Here is a 13,385-nt window from a genome sequence, read left to right as displayed (position 1 = left end):
TATTTATTCGTCACTTTATCAGAAAGTACCGAAACTTTCATTTATTTTGATTTCTTGAGAATTTAGGTATAGGAGAACTGGTCATTATCGTTTTAAATGAATTTCCCGTAGGACAGTGGTATTTTCTGCGACAGCGATAATGACATTGCGTTCAGTTCAGTCTTAGTCAATACCACTGTCATGTGGGCAGTCTAATATCCCGATAATAACCAGTTTTTCAATAACTATTATGTAAAGAATGGTTCTTTACATTTGTCTTATTTCACAGGTAGCAGAAAAAACGACGAATAGCTGAAAAACATGCCTTCAACTTTTTTAATCAAACACAAATCTGGTGGAAAGTTTGTACATCCGAAAGGTGGGGATCGTCACCCGGGCAATGACACAAAATTGCTTCTTCATCAAGATATACACGACAGGATGTATTTTCAGTTTGATGTCGTGGAAGGGCACTGGGGTTACATTCGACACGTTAGCAGCGGAAAAATCGTCCATCCTGATGGCGGCCAGTTGTTTCCAGGTAATGATACCAACCTTGTTCTTCACTCGGATCATCATGCAGGCGCACTGTTTGCCCTTAATAATGTTGATGATTACATAATACATAAAGGGGGTAGATTTGTTCATCCGGACGGTGGAAGTCCAAATCCAGGTAACGACACATACGTGGTCCTGCACGAAGACAAGCACGATGCTATGAAATTCCAATTTGTTTCACCAGACGACATCAACAACGAGGTGTTGATATATGGAAAAACATCGGTTAATGGACATTGGAGAATAATTAATACAATCATAAACCCGATAGCAGAACATACACATACCAGATCATACACCGTGGGAAAGTCCAAGACGGAAAGCAGGAGTTCCACTTTTGCCTTTAAATGGGAGATTTCCGGTGGTATTTTAGCTAATACTGCATTTGGATCTCTCACAGCGTCAATGTCAGCTTCTACAGAATATATGATAAAGAAAGCATCATCAAATACTTGGTCGGAGGAAAAAATTGTTACCAATCAAATCAAAGGTATTAATTTTTACACATATACAATAACGACAGTACTCAGGCGAAAGGAGTAGTTAGAATAATTTATGTTCACTAAAATATCAAGTTCTTCAATTCTTTTTGAACTAGTCTGGTCAATTTAATACGTGTATATATAGTATACACAATTCAATTTGAATAAAAACGAGATGGAAGTATTACGTCTTAAAAATGTAGACATTTGAATGCTAATATGGTGGTAGATGCATGCATATCCTACCCTTATCCTGTCTCGTTTCTTTCAGAGATCATTCGACTAATTCAATTTGTGAATGTTTCCTTGCTTTGATTTTTAAACCAATGGATGAGATCTGAACATTGTCAAACTTCTGATGTATTAATTTTACATAAAGACGATTTAACAAAGTGTATTGTAAATCAATTATGAGAAAAAAAAACTTTTGTGGCATCGTTGAATGATACATCTAGCAAAACAATTATTTTTTTTTTATTAAATCCGTGTTCAAAACTATTTCTTTTTATATAGATGTGATATGCTGGCAAATGAACAAAAACAATGGACGTTGATGTTACATTGTATCAATCAAAGGTGACGTTACCGCATGCAAAAAAAACAAACTCATTTTGAAAGGCACCGAAAAAATAGAATGTGATATGAATGTATGCTAAAATAAATATCGAAAACCAATGTTCGTGACTTGGTACATGTCTACAAATAATCTAACTATACATGTTTGTGAGCGTTAAAAAAATCCTTAAATGAAACAGTGGCCTTTGAGTACACCATAAGACAAAATTGGAAAATTCAATTGGTAAAAGCTTATTAAATCTAGAGATTCGATCATTTAAACATAACCAGTTTTTAATTGAACGTTCCAGACGGTAAGTTCTGAACCCTTGTTTATAAGGGGTTAATTTTGTGATCATGCAATTTACAAAAATGAGTTTGAGTGACCTGTTAATTTAGCTAATTTATTATCCATTTCCCCCCAAAAAATAGTAAAAAAGAACCCCATAAAGACAAATAAAATGATTGTATAACTCTGATGTTTGCAATGCTATTCAACTGAACTCTAAGAAAAGCGCCGGTTCAAAATTGTGGGAAGTTGAATATGACTTTTGTACTAATTCTGCTTTTAGTTGTTCCAGGAAAGTCTGTAGTAACATGGCAGTATGTATTCGATGTTGCCCAGTGTGATCATAAAGCTATCTTCCATAGCAATATTCTGGCTGACACTGATGACGTATCGCATAAACCGGAAGACTTGGCTGGTGTTGAATATGACTAAAATAAGTGAACATAACTGAAAAAAAAACATTTTGAAATGAAAAACTTATTTATTATCTTACATGATTATAATAATCTGATATTTCAAGTAGAACTAAACCTCAATTTGCAATAACATGTATCATATGTGATGTCAATAGTTCACTTCTCAACAATAATTTAGTTCCGGAAAATTATTCGATTTTTGTGTCGTAAAATATCTTATTGGATATGCGCCTAATAAACGCTATACTTAGATAATGTTTTCGATTTATGGTTATGTATTGTAACATATTGACACCTTTTCATGGTTATTCTTGCTAAAAGAGACTAGTAAAAATACCATTTGATAACATTTGTTGATCAACGAAAAAAAATGTTGAAAATTGTAACTCTTACTGCAATTTCAGAATGAAAAGCATATTATTTTAATTTTGCAATTTAATTACACTTATTGTCTGATATCTAAATCAATTAGGGGCATTATAGTGACGTTATATTTGTTATAAATTGAGCAATTTATATATTGTCTTCGCTTGAGTTCAACAATGGTATGCACCATTTAGACACGAATTAAGATTATAGATGTATTTTCCAAGCAGAAAAACATACGTTAATTTTGAGTTTCTAATTTCTTTTATATCATAAAAATGTAACTAGATGTATAAAGACATGATTTTAATTATAAGAAAAAAATAGAGAGGTGGTGATTATTGTTTTGTTTAGCTATTGCATGAATTTGCCATAAATCTTTATTTGAAACAAACTAGTCTTTATAGTGTGTTCTTCTGACACTTTTGTGTTGACATGAAATTTCATTGATATATACAAATTTGGAAATATGGTAGAATTGCCAATATGACTAAAATAGTGAACATAACTGAAAAAAAAACCATTTTGAAATGAATAACTTATTTATTATCTACATGATTATAATAATCTGATATTTCAAATAGAACTAAACCTCAATTTTGGTGAAAAAAAATGGTGAAACAACTCTCTACAAGACACCAAATTACACAAAAAATAAAATATATCTAGGTCACCGTATCGTCTTCTACAATGAGAACACCCCATATCGCATAGTCAGCTATAATAGCCCCCTAAATGACAAATGTAAAACAAACCAGCTTGATTAATGTAAGCAGCAAAAGTCTGAAATGGCCTATATCTGTACTCGACTGCACTGAATTTTACTCGACCAGTCTGAATTGGTCTGAAATTTACTCAATAATACTCGACTGTATTCTGAACCAAACTTAATCGTCCCTCTTTAATAAATTTTAAATGACACCTTTGTTTTGTAAAACAATGAATTTATATAATCATTATAATAGAACTTCCCATGCAATCTGGATAACCTTTGAAAAGAGGGACGAAAGATACCAGAGGGACAGTCGCACTTTATAAGAATTATAAGAATTATAAGGATTAATTACCTCAGTAAAAGTCTGTTCTATAGTTAATGTGCTATTTTTCTTAAACGCGTGTATTACTTATCTGTGAATTCAAAAGGCCTTGCGATTTAATTTAACACGATATTGTAATTTTGGATTAATGTGATTTAGAATGTAATTCTCTCTGACCAGGTGTGATCTGTTTAATGAGTTTGCGCATTCATTCTAAAAGGGAAACTTTTTTCTTGTTGCGAAAGAATTTTCTGCAAGGATATTTCATTTTAAACCTCGTCCTTTTAAAGTTCTATTGCCACGTTACATGTTATATTTGTATTAATATCTGCTTACGGTGACTGCCGACAAGTTGCCTAGCAAAAACAATTTTGTTTCTGAATAACTTCATATAAAACCAATAATACCTCCTTTAATACATTGTAAATAAGTTACAAGAAAAAAGAACTAATTAAAATTCCTATAAAGACTATGGTTACCAGTAGTGATTGCCTTTGATAGTGAATACGCCCATTTTTTAAGACAAAATGTATTCTATAATTAGATATAGGAAGATGTGGTGTGAGTGCCAATGAGACAACTCTCCATACAAATAACAATTTAAAAAGTAAACCATTATAGGTTCAAGTACGGCCTTCAACATTAACTAGTTTTAATCCACCATGTTCTATATTAGGAAATGATTGTACCAAGTCAGGAATGTCACGACTGTTTTCCATTCGTTTAATGTATTTGGCTCCTGATTTTGCTTTTATAACGGATTTTCCGTTTTGAATTTCACTAGGAATTCGGTATTTTTGTTATATCACTTTTTCAGTACATGATTTGAACAATAAACATAATGCTACCTATTAATCTTTTGAACTGTAAACTTTATATTTGGACAATGAAATAATGAATGAAATTGTTGTTCTTATATGTATTTCACAAGTATTAAATATTTGAAATTAAATAATACATTAAATTTTGTATTTTTAGTGTTTGTATGTTCCGGACCATATGAGTATTACGACCATATGCGTATACTCATATGGTCCGACCATGCGCGTATGAGTATATACCCATACGGTCATGACCATACGCGTATGGTCCAAATACTCATATGGTCCGGAACATGTATATAAGTGTTATTCCTCTGTTTTCATTTCTGTCTGTGCCATTTACTCTAATGATCAACTAAAACTAGCAATAAGGTTAATCGCCAATTAATTTTTTGGAGTATGATTATATAGTTATCAAAGGTACCAGGATTGTAATTTAGTACGCCAGACGCACGTTTCGTCTACAGAAGACTCATCACTGACACTGTAATATTTAAATAAGTAAACGCAAGTTCGTGGTTTAATTTATATGTATTAAAATTATGCTTGTTACGTCATTATAGCCAAGTACATGTAACTATAATTTTGCACTGAAGTAACCGAATCAGTAAACAGTTACATAACTTTGAATAAATACATTCGTTTAAACGTTTTTTTGAATATGTTTTAATTATCGAACAATAATGTTGGTACGTGTTATCAAGGTATACAAATTAGACGATATGTCTCATTTTGGAATTTTGTACAAAGTTGTTGATTGATATATTATGACGTAAATCAAGATAAACGATACAGTTTATTTCAGGTTTTTAATATACTTATAAGCTCTGCTAAGCGCGTTTTTTAATGTCGTGTGTTAATTGAATATTGTGTAGACAAGATTATTATAGAAATTATTATACTACCTGTGTTATAAACAACAGCTGCACTGAATGAACACAATTTCAAATAATAGATAAGGAAATTGAAGTCTAAATATACAAAAGAAATCATGTGATTCTAATGACGCAATCATTTGTTTATTGTACTGAGCAATGTTAAAGTGTTTAAGGAAATTGATTAAAAAATATTTTTTTTGTAAATCGTTTAATCTAAATTGATTTCAAGATTTGCACAAAGTGAATCGCTTGCAGTTGATATCGTTATATAAGAGGAACGAAAGATACCAGAGAGATATTCAAAATCTTATATCGAAAAAAAACATGACAACGGCATGGCTACAAAAATAAAAAGACAAACAGACAAATAATAGTTCACACAAGACACAACATAGAAAACTAAAGACGAAGCAACACAAACCCCACCAAAAATTGAGGGTGATCTCAGAGTGACATTCAGCAGACATTCAGCAAAATAGGAAACAATTACTACTATTACAATCATGGTCTTTGATATGTAAACTAGATGTCTGTAACTTTTTATGCCGAGCCGAATATTCATATCGTACCACAAATCACCGAGAGCGCAAAACTTGTCATTTGAGAAAAGGCTTTGCACAGATTATTTATTCTATTGTCCAACAAACTAACAATTCGTTTATTCGTTGGGTAATTTTTTGTGTGACTTTCGACAAGGGATGAATATCTTACATTTTCGTATAGTATAAAAAAAAAGTAAAATCGTAAAATACTAAACTCCGATTAAAATTTAAAATGGAAAGTCAAATGACAAAATCAAAAGCTAAAACACATCGAACGAATATACAACTGTCATACTTGGTACAGACATTTCCTTGTGAAGAAAATAATGAGTTAAACCTGGCTTTAAAGCCAGCTTTACCTCTCACTTGCATGACAGTCGCATCAAATTCCAGTACATCGACAACGATGCGTGGACAATATTAACAGACACAATAGATAAAAATGTCACAAATAGGAAAACAATACCAACACGAATCCTACCAAAAACCTGAGAGAGGGTAATCCCAGGTGCTCCGGAAGGGTACAAAGTCCTGCTCCAGATGGCAACTGTCGTGTTGTTCATGTTATTCAAAAACCGGTAAATAGTCTAGTCGATAGATCACATTCGAGAAAGGGAACGGGACAGTAGTTACGATATAAGGAACAATACCGATATTATCTTAAACGGATATTCCATAACGATCAACCAACTCGTGATGACGTCCGAAATATCTACGAAGTGGTGATTTTAACATCATCATTTGGAACTCTATGACGTTAATATATCAATGTACACAGATATATGTAATAAATAATACAAATCAATGGAATGAACTGATTACTCAGGATAAATACACCTTCACATAAAACAATATAATCAGTTAAAAGATCACAACCATATGATATCGAGAAATGAATTGCATACTAGTATTACGATAACGGACAAACATATTTGTAGATTTAAATCTTCGACTTGTGAGTTATTTTTACTACATTACGTTGCCTTTGTATGTAAATTGTACTACTATGTGTCTTATAAAAGTATTTAAAATAAATGATCTCTCGGAAAATCCCAAATACACAAAAAAAATCAATTGACAAGGATGAAATTTGACGAATCATAAGTCTTTCGTGGCGTTAATGAACATTAATTATGTTGTTAATAGTAAACAAAAAGGTAAACAAATAAATTGTCGGCATTACTATGGGAACAAACTGTGTGCCTCTCCTTGTCGACCTCTTTTTATTTTCATATGAATCGAAGTTCAATCAGACATTTGTTTTTGAAAAACAAGAAGATTAAAGAAGACAGGATATTTAATTTCAAATTCAGATATATTGATTATGTTTCTTTCTTTAACAATCCAAACTTTTCTGAATGAGTTCCATTAATATATCCCCCAAAACTAGAAATTAAAGAAACAACAAACAGGGCTTCCTTCACTTAAATTTTAGACTTATACCTCGAAATTGACATACAAGGTCATCTCCGTGCCAGAATCTATGACAAACGAGACGATTTTAATTTTGGAATTATCAATTTTCCAAACCTAAGAAGCAATTTACCAATTTCACCTACATATGGGATATATATTCCCAACTTAGTCGGTATTCGAGAGATTGTAGCTCTTACTCGGACTTTGTAAAATGTCACCAATGTCTGGGTAGAAAGTTGAGGAACCAGGGGTATGTCAACGAACGTCTCGTCCTTTCTCTTAAAAAGTTCATCGGATGGTTTCAAGACCTTGTTGATAAATATTCTGTATCAACTTCACAAATGATACACATGGTCTTGAAGTATAGATTCTGAGTACTGACGTTGTTTATCATTTTATTAGGTTAGCGTGTTATCCTTTTGTTTGTCTTTGTGAATATTACTTTTGCTGTATACTCTGTTGTTAATGATATCCATTTGGCATGTCTCTGTACTTATGCATCCCGTCATAATGTTATTGTTCAATGATAGTATTTGTCTTCTAGCGTGTCTTTCATTTTTGCATGTTTTTTGTCTATAAGAATATTTTTGTTTGTTTATCTTTTAAACAGATGACGTGGCTCTGTGAATCTCGTTGTTGTGTTATTGTTCTATCATTTATGCATAATTGTCTTTCATTTTTTGCTAAGGTGCCGTGTCTATAGCTATATGCCGTGTAGTGATTCTTTAATACATTTGACATGGATCTCTACTTTTACATACCGTCATTGTGCTATTGTCCTCTTGTAAATTTTGTGTTATTGTCCTATTGTAAATTTTGTAATCTTGTCTTTCATTTTTGCAAATATGCTTTGACTATATGACTTTTTGTGTTTCTTTGTTACATATTTGTTTTGTTTTTATAGTGATTAAGATTATACCACAATGGTTACTGATGTACCCCTATTTGTGACATTTTTACCTACTAGTCAATATAATGGAATTTGATGCGACTGTCAAACAAGTGAGAGGTTCAGCTAGCTTTTAAAACAGGTTTGATCCATCATTTTCTACATAAGAAAATGCCTGTACCAAGTCAGGAATAAGATAGTTGTTAACCATTCGTTTGATGTGTTTCAGCTTTTGATTGTGCCATTTGATTAGGGACTTTCCGTTTTGAAATTACCTCGGAGTTCAGTATATTTGTGATTTTACTTTTTGAATAGCAAAACGGAGGACTTACTTTATTGAACACCTAAGCTTAAAAAAAATCATACCAACAATGGTTCATTACTGGCTCATCTGCATGTTTGACTAACAAATTATCCACCAGATTGCATTAATTTCGTCCAAAGTGAACGAGGCTCTTCAGAAATACTGTGAATTTGTTTTTTCACGTTGTGGTATTAAAAATGTGTGGATTCTAAAAAAAACCTTCAAAGCTCCTCAGGTAATTTTAAATATCGACCTTTTTCTGAAATTTTGATTTTTCAACCATGTATACCACCATTCCAAGTGTGAAATTGAAAAATTGTCTAGAAGAAATAACCCACAATGCTTTTCAACCGAGCCTTGTCAAATGGAATTTTACCAAACATAGACTAAACAGCAAAAGTAATAATTTACAAAGAAACAAAAATACTTTAACTCGTTAAAAAGATGATAAAGATAAAAAAAAAAAATAAACAACGTCAGTCCCTATACTCTACACATCCAGACTATCTTGTATTTTTTGTGAAGTGGATACGGAATATTTATCAACACTGTCTTGGTATATTTCGATTAAACTTTTTTTTTTAGAAAAAGGCCGGGGCTTGACATACATCAACTTTCTGCTCAGACACGAGTGACAGTTTACAAATAAAGGCAACAGTAGTATATTTCTGTTCAAAAGTCATAACTCAATTAAGAGAAAACAAATCCGGGTTACAAATTAAAACTGAGCGAAACACATCAACCATACGAGAAAAACAAAGAAACAACAGAAACACTGAATTGTAACAAAAACAAACAACATTAGAACATAGATAGAAATTAACTAATAGAAAACAACTGCTTGTTTTCTGACTTGGTACAGGACATTTTAAGAACAAATGGCGAGTTGAACCTGGTTTTGTGGTTAGCCAAACCTCGCGCTTTCATAGTAATGTTAAATATACCACTAAAATGACAGCATGACATGAACACTTTACAAATAAATACAAGAACGTTCAGGAAAGATAAATGCATCAATGAATAACACAAAAGTACAACTAGACAAGTAAACCACAGAATAACAACGAATACGTAAAAATAATTTAGAACAGTACACAAAAACAGCATAGCCGAATTACGTACTGCTCGTCTCACGAATGTATCAACGCAACAAAGTTTGAGTTACAAAAGTCTCAATAACATTCAACTCATAACATTTGATGTCGATAATATACCAGGTTTTTTTGGTTCTTTTTGAGGTTTCTTTCTTAAATAGTTGATTACTTTTAAATGTTGGCGTTTAACCACACCAACAAACGACAACTACTGAACGACATATTCCAGACTAAGGAAAGGTGCAAAACAAATTCAGCTGGTTTAAACGATTTAATAGGTCCAAAACTCGCCTTTATCTGAAACATAAGTGTAACATCACAACATAAAAAAACACACTATAAAGTATCAATTGAAATGGCTTAACTCAATCAAAAGATTTAGTACAATATGTTTCTTATGATTCAGGGAAAATTTCAAAGTCACACATAATCAAACAAAATACTTGTACTAAGTCAGAATTTTGCCAGTTGTTATGCATTCGTTTGGTGTGTTTGAGCTTTTGATTTTGCCGTTTAATTTGAATTTTCCTCGGAGTTCAGTATTTTTGTGATTTTACATATTTTTGGTATGGTAAACATATTTATTCTCAGAGGGAAAATATTATTTAAAAAAAAAATATATATCATTCCTTACAAATTATATTACCATGTTCTTAATACGGGTAACTTTGTATTAATATCTGGTTGTTGTTATGCTTCCAAGACGCCTATGCAAAGATACCATCTTTTATTTTTTCCCAGAAAATTCTATTTCCATGTTCGTCGTTAGGGAATTCAATATATGTTTGTTTCTGTATAACTTCATATAAAACCAAAGGTAACTCCTCTGGTAAAAATTGTTCATAGAATACTAGAAAGAGAACATTTTTTCCATTTCTCGAGTGAATACTCTCCATTCTAGCCATGTTGAATTCAAACATACAGTAATACGACTGTAGAAAAGATCTTGTAATAATACATATGGTCTTTCTGCTGCTTTCTATTGCATGTATAATGTTATCTGTTATATCGTGTCCTGGAACAAAATCCCGATGATGCAAACATAACTTTAAATTTCCGTCGTTTTCAAGATTTTCAATGCACTCATTCAGTACAAATGCTCGATCTTCATCAGAATATGACACAAAGGCATCATAGATATAATCCAAATTGTTTTCTGACGGATTTGTAGACCGAAACCGGTTCTTTAACTTTGTTTTATAATATAAGAAGTGAAGTCTACCTCTTAATGTATAAAACATGAAACGGACTTTTTGTCTGTGTCTGTAAAAAGTAATCATAAGTAATATTGCTATGAAGACGAACATAGCAGAACATGTGATAATTATTGAAATTGAATAATTTAAACAATCACGCTGCAGATCGATAAGAATTCCTTTTCTAAGTGATTTTAACTCCAGACTACTTCCATTGTGAAAAGTGCATTTGTATGTATCAAAGTTAACAAAACGATTGCGACTCCTCAACGTCCAGTTCAAAAAACGAATACTGTAACAGTTACATAGAAACTTGTTGTTGCTGAAGTCAACTCTTAGACTTCTACTTATCTCGAGTAGTCTGCCAATGTTTTGCATTGACCAGTCGTCCAAATATCGTATAGTATTACTGGACAAATTCAAAATCTCTAAATCTACTAATTGAGACAAATCAAAACTCACATCTGCAAGCTTATTAAAACTTAAATCGATATTTTGTAATTTCGGCTGTCTCACGAACAGTTTAGAGAAAATATGTTTAATTGAATTATTGGAGAGACATACAAACTCAAGTATGCGTGGTTCGTTCAACGCATAGCTATATTCCTCTAAAAAATGACCGAGTAGATTACCAGACAAATTCAGAAATTTAACATAGGTCAAATTGAGACTTATTTGATCTATATTATTGTTACTTAAATCAAGACGTTGCAAACTGACTGGTGCTGGTATAAAACGTTTTAATGGAATAGAAACCCTCCTATCAACACAATTGTCATTGTTTGTTATATGAAGTTCACGTATTGACGTAGCGAGTAAAAGAGTATTGACATTTTCCCACCAGGAATATTCTAAATAAACATTATTCATTCTTAAGATTTCAATTGTTGTCTTCGACAGAGGTAAAACGATTTCCATCGCAGAAAAGTGTTTAAAAGTCAATGTGCAAACAAAATCTAGTTCCACAAATATAAGCTTGGTTAGAGACAAAAACGCACCAGTCTCAATGAATTTCATATCGCAATGTATGCTTCTAAAATGCGTCAAATTGGGTGTATATCTAAATGTGTCATTATATAAAGGAAATTTACAGACACCACTGAAAGTAAGGGAAGAAAGATTAGTTAAGGAAGAAAATCCTATACCTAGAATATCCTCGTTATCAGCATTTACATCTAATTCCAGTGTTTCCAACATGTTCAAATCTTTTATTGTCTCATCTGGAAGTACGAAAGCATCAACTACCCCTTGAGGATTATTCATTTGAATAGAAAGTTGTTTGAGTGATTCTAAAGGTTGAAAACATCCTTGGGGTAACCGGTCCGTATTATACCTAAGGCTATTCGAATTGAGTCTGAGAATGTCAAGGTTTTTAAGTCCTATAAAAGTCTTCCCATTTACAGACTGCAGTTTGTTGTTTGATAGATCCAGTACACGAAGATCTGTCAAATTTTCAAAAGTATGATTTGATATATTGTTTATATTATTAAAGTGCAAGTTTAGATGACGCAACTTTGGAAGTCCGGCAAACGTTTGCTTATTGATTGAATGTATGAAAAAATTAAACGCTAAATCCAGCACAGTTAGATTAATCAACGATTGAAATGCATTATTTTCAATAGTTTCTATCCAATTATTATTTAGATAAAGATGATGAAGATTTCCAAGTCCATTAAACATACCTTTAGATACGTTATTTAAAAAATTACTTGATAGATCAAGAATAAGTAGCTTTGGAGTATATTGGAAGGTATCATTTGGTATTTTTCTTAACCAATTACTGTCGAGTTTAAGGTGCTGCAAATTCATAAGTCCACTAAATGTGTATTCATCAACGTACATGATATTGGCGGATAGATCCAAAACTGTAAGATTGAATAAATGTTTGAATACATTCTTTGGCAAACGTATTATCGTATAATTATAATATTGTAAACCATTTTTTAGATAGAGAAAGCGCAGATTCTGCTGACCTGCGAATGCATCCTCATTGTCTATATTAAGTGTGTTGAAAGATAGATCTAACAAATCTAGCTTGTTCAAATGTTCAAAGGTTTTATTAGGTATTTGTCCGATTATGTTATGTTGTAGATAGAGGTAAACCGTGTCAGCTGGTATATCTGGGACAACTGTCAGGTTTTTATAAGAACAATCAACGTGTAATTCATTATGTTGATAAAACTGTTGACAGAAGAAATTTCCCCCAGTTTTTTCTTGTACGATGTTGTTTTTGTAACAGTAGCCACTGAACACCGAAAGTATCAGTAATGTCTTGAAAAACAAAACTTGCTTCATACTGCATGGAGAAATATCCTATTGTTGAAAATACAAAGACTTGGGTACATCCTGTAAAAAAGCATATATATCGTATGTACGTGAGACAACCTCGTTAAATACTGTAAAATGTATAATCACACTTTTTATATATATATTTGATTTTCAATTGAAATACAATACATTTTACCTTTTTTTCGTGTATTTGATTTATAAGACCTGGACCTACATGAAACAATTTCTTTTGCCCTTAATCAATCAACAACTAATTAGTCATGTTTAAACACCA

The 13,385-nt window shown here is 31.9% G+C and overlaps 2 protein-coding genes across 2 annotated transcripts; one reads left to right on the top strand and one right to left on the bottom strand.

The window, feature by feature from the left end:
* The first annotated feature begins 277 nt into the window (after positions 1-277).
* LOC139490253 (galactose-binding lectin-like) lies at positions 278-3,016 on the top strand. Its single transcript, XM_071277106.1, has 2 exons — positions 278-1,027; positions 2,147-3,016. The coding sequence occupies exons 1-2, from the start codon at positions 301-303 to the stop codon at positions 2,293-2,295; spliced, it is 876 nt and encodes a 291-aa protein (XP_071133207.1). The 5' UTR covers positions 278-300; the 3' UTR covers positions 2,296-3,016.
* A 7,170-nt stretch (positions 3,017-10,186) lies between these two features.
* On the bottom strand, positions 10,187-13,155 carry LOC139487556 (toll-like receptor 4). Its single transcript, XM_071272437.1, has one exon. It carries the CDS (start codon positions 13,115-13,117, stop codon positions 10,334-10,336), a length of 2,784 nt encoding a protein of 927 aa, XP_071128538.1. The 5' UTR covers positions 13,118-13,155; the 3' UTR covers positions 10,187-10,333.
* Positions 13,156-13,385: the final 230 nt, after the last annotated feature.

The sequence above is a fragment of the Mytilus edulis genome, chromosome 9, assembly GCF_963676685.1.
Source record: "Mytilus edulis chromosome 9, xbMytEdul2.2, whole genome shotgun sequence".
In the NCBI taxonomy this organism is placed as follows: Eukaryota; Metazoa; Mollusca; class Bivalvia; order Mytilida; family Mytilidae; genus Mytilus; species Mytilus edulis.
This window is presented reverse-complemented; position numbering and strand designations above follow the sequence as displayed.

Excerpts from the sequence above, each read along its gene's own strand:
- LOC139490253 (XM_071277106.1), top strand. The coding sequence starts at position 301 with ATGCCTTCAACTTTTTTAATCAAACACAAATCTGGTGGAAAGTTTGTA. Across the intron at positions 1,028-2,146 it reads TGTTACCAATCAAATCAAAG|TTGTTCCAGGAAAGTCTGTA; the intron begins GTATTAATTTTT and ends TTCTGCTTTTAG.
- LOC139487556 (XM_071272437.1), bottom strand. The coding sequence starts at position 13,117 with ATGAAGCAAGTTTTGTTTTTCAAGACATTACTGATACTTTCGGTGTTC.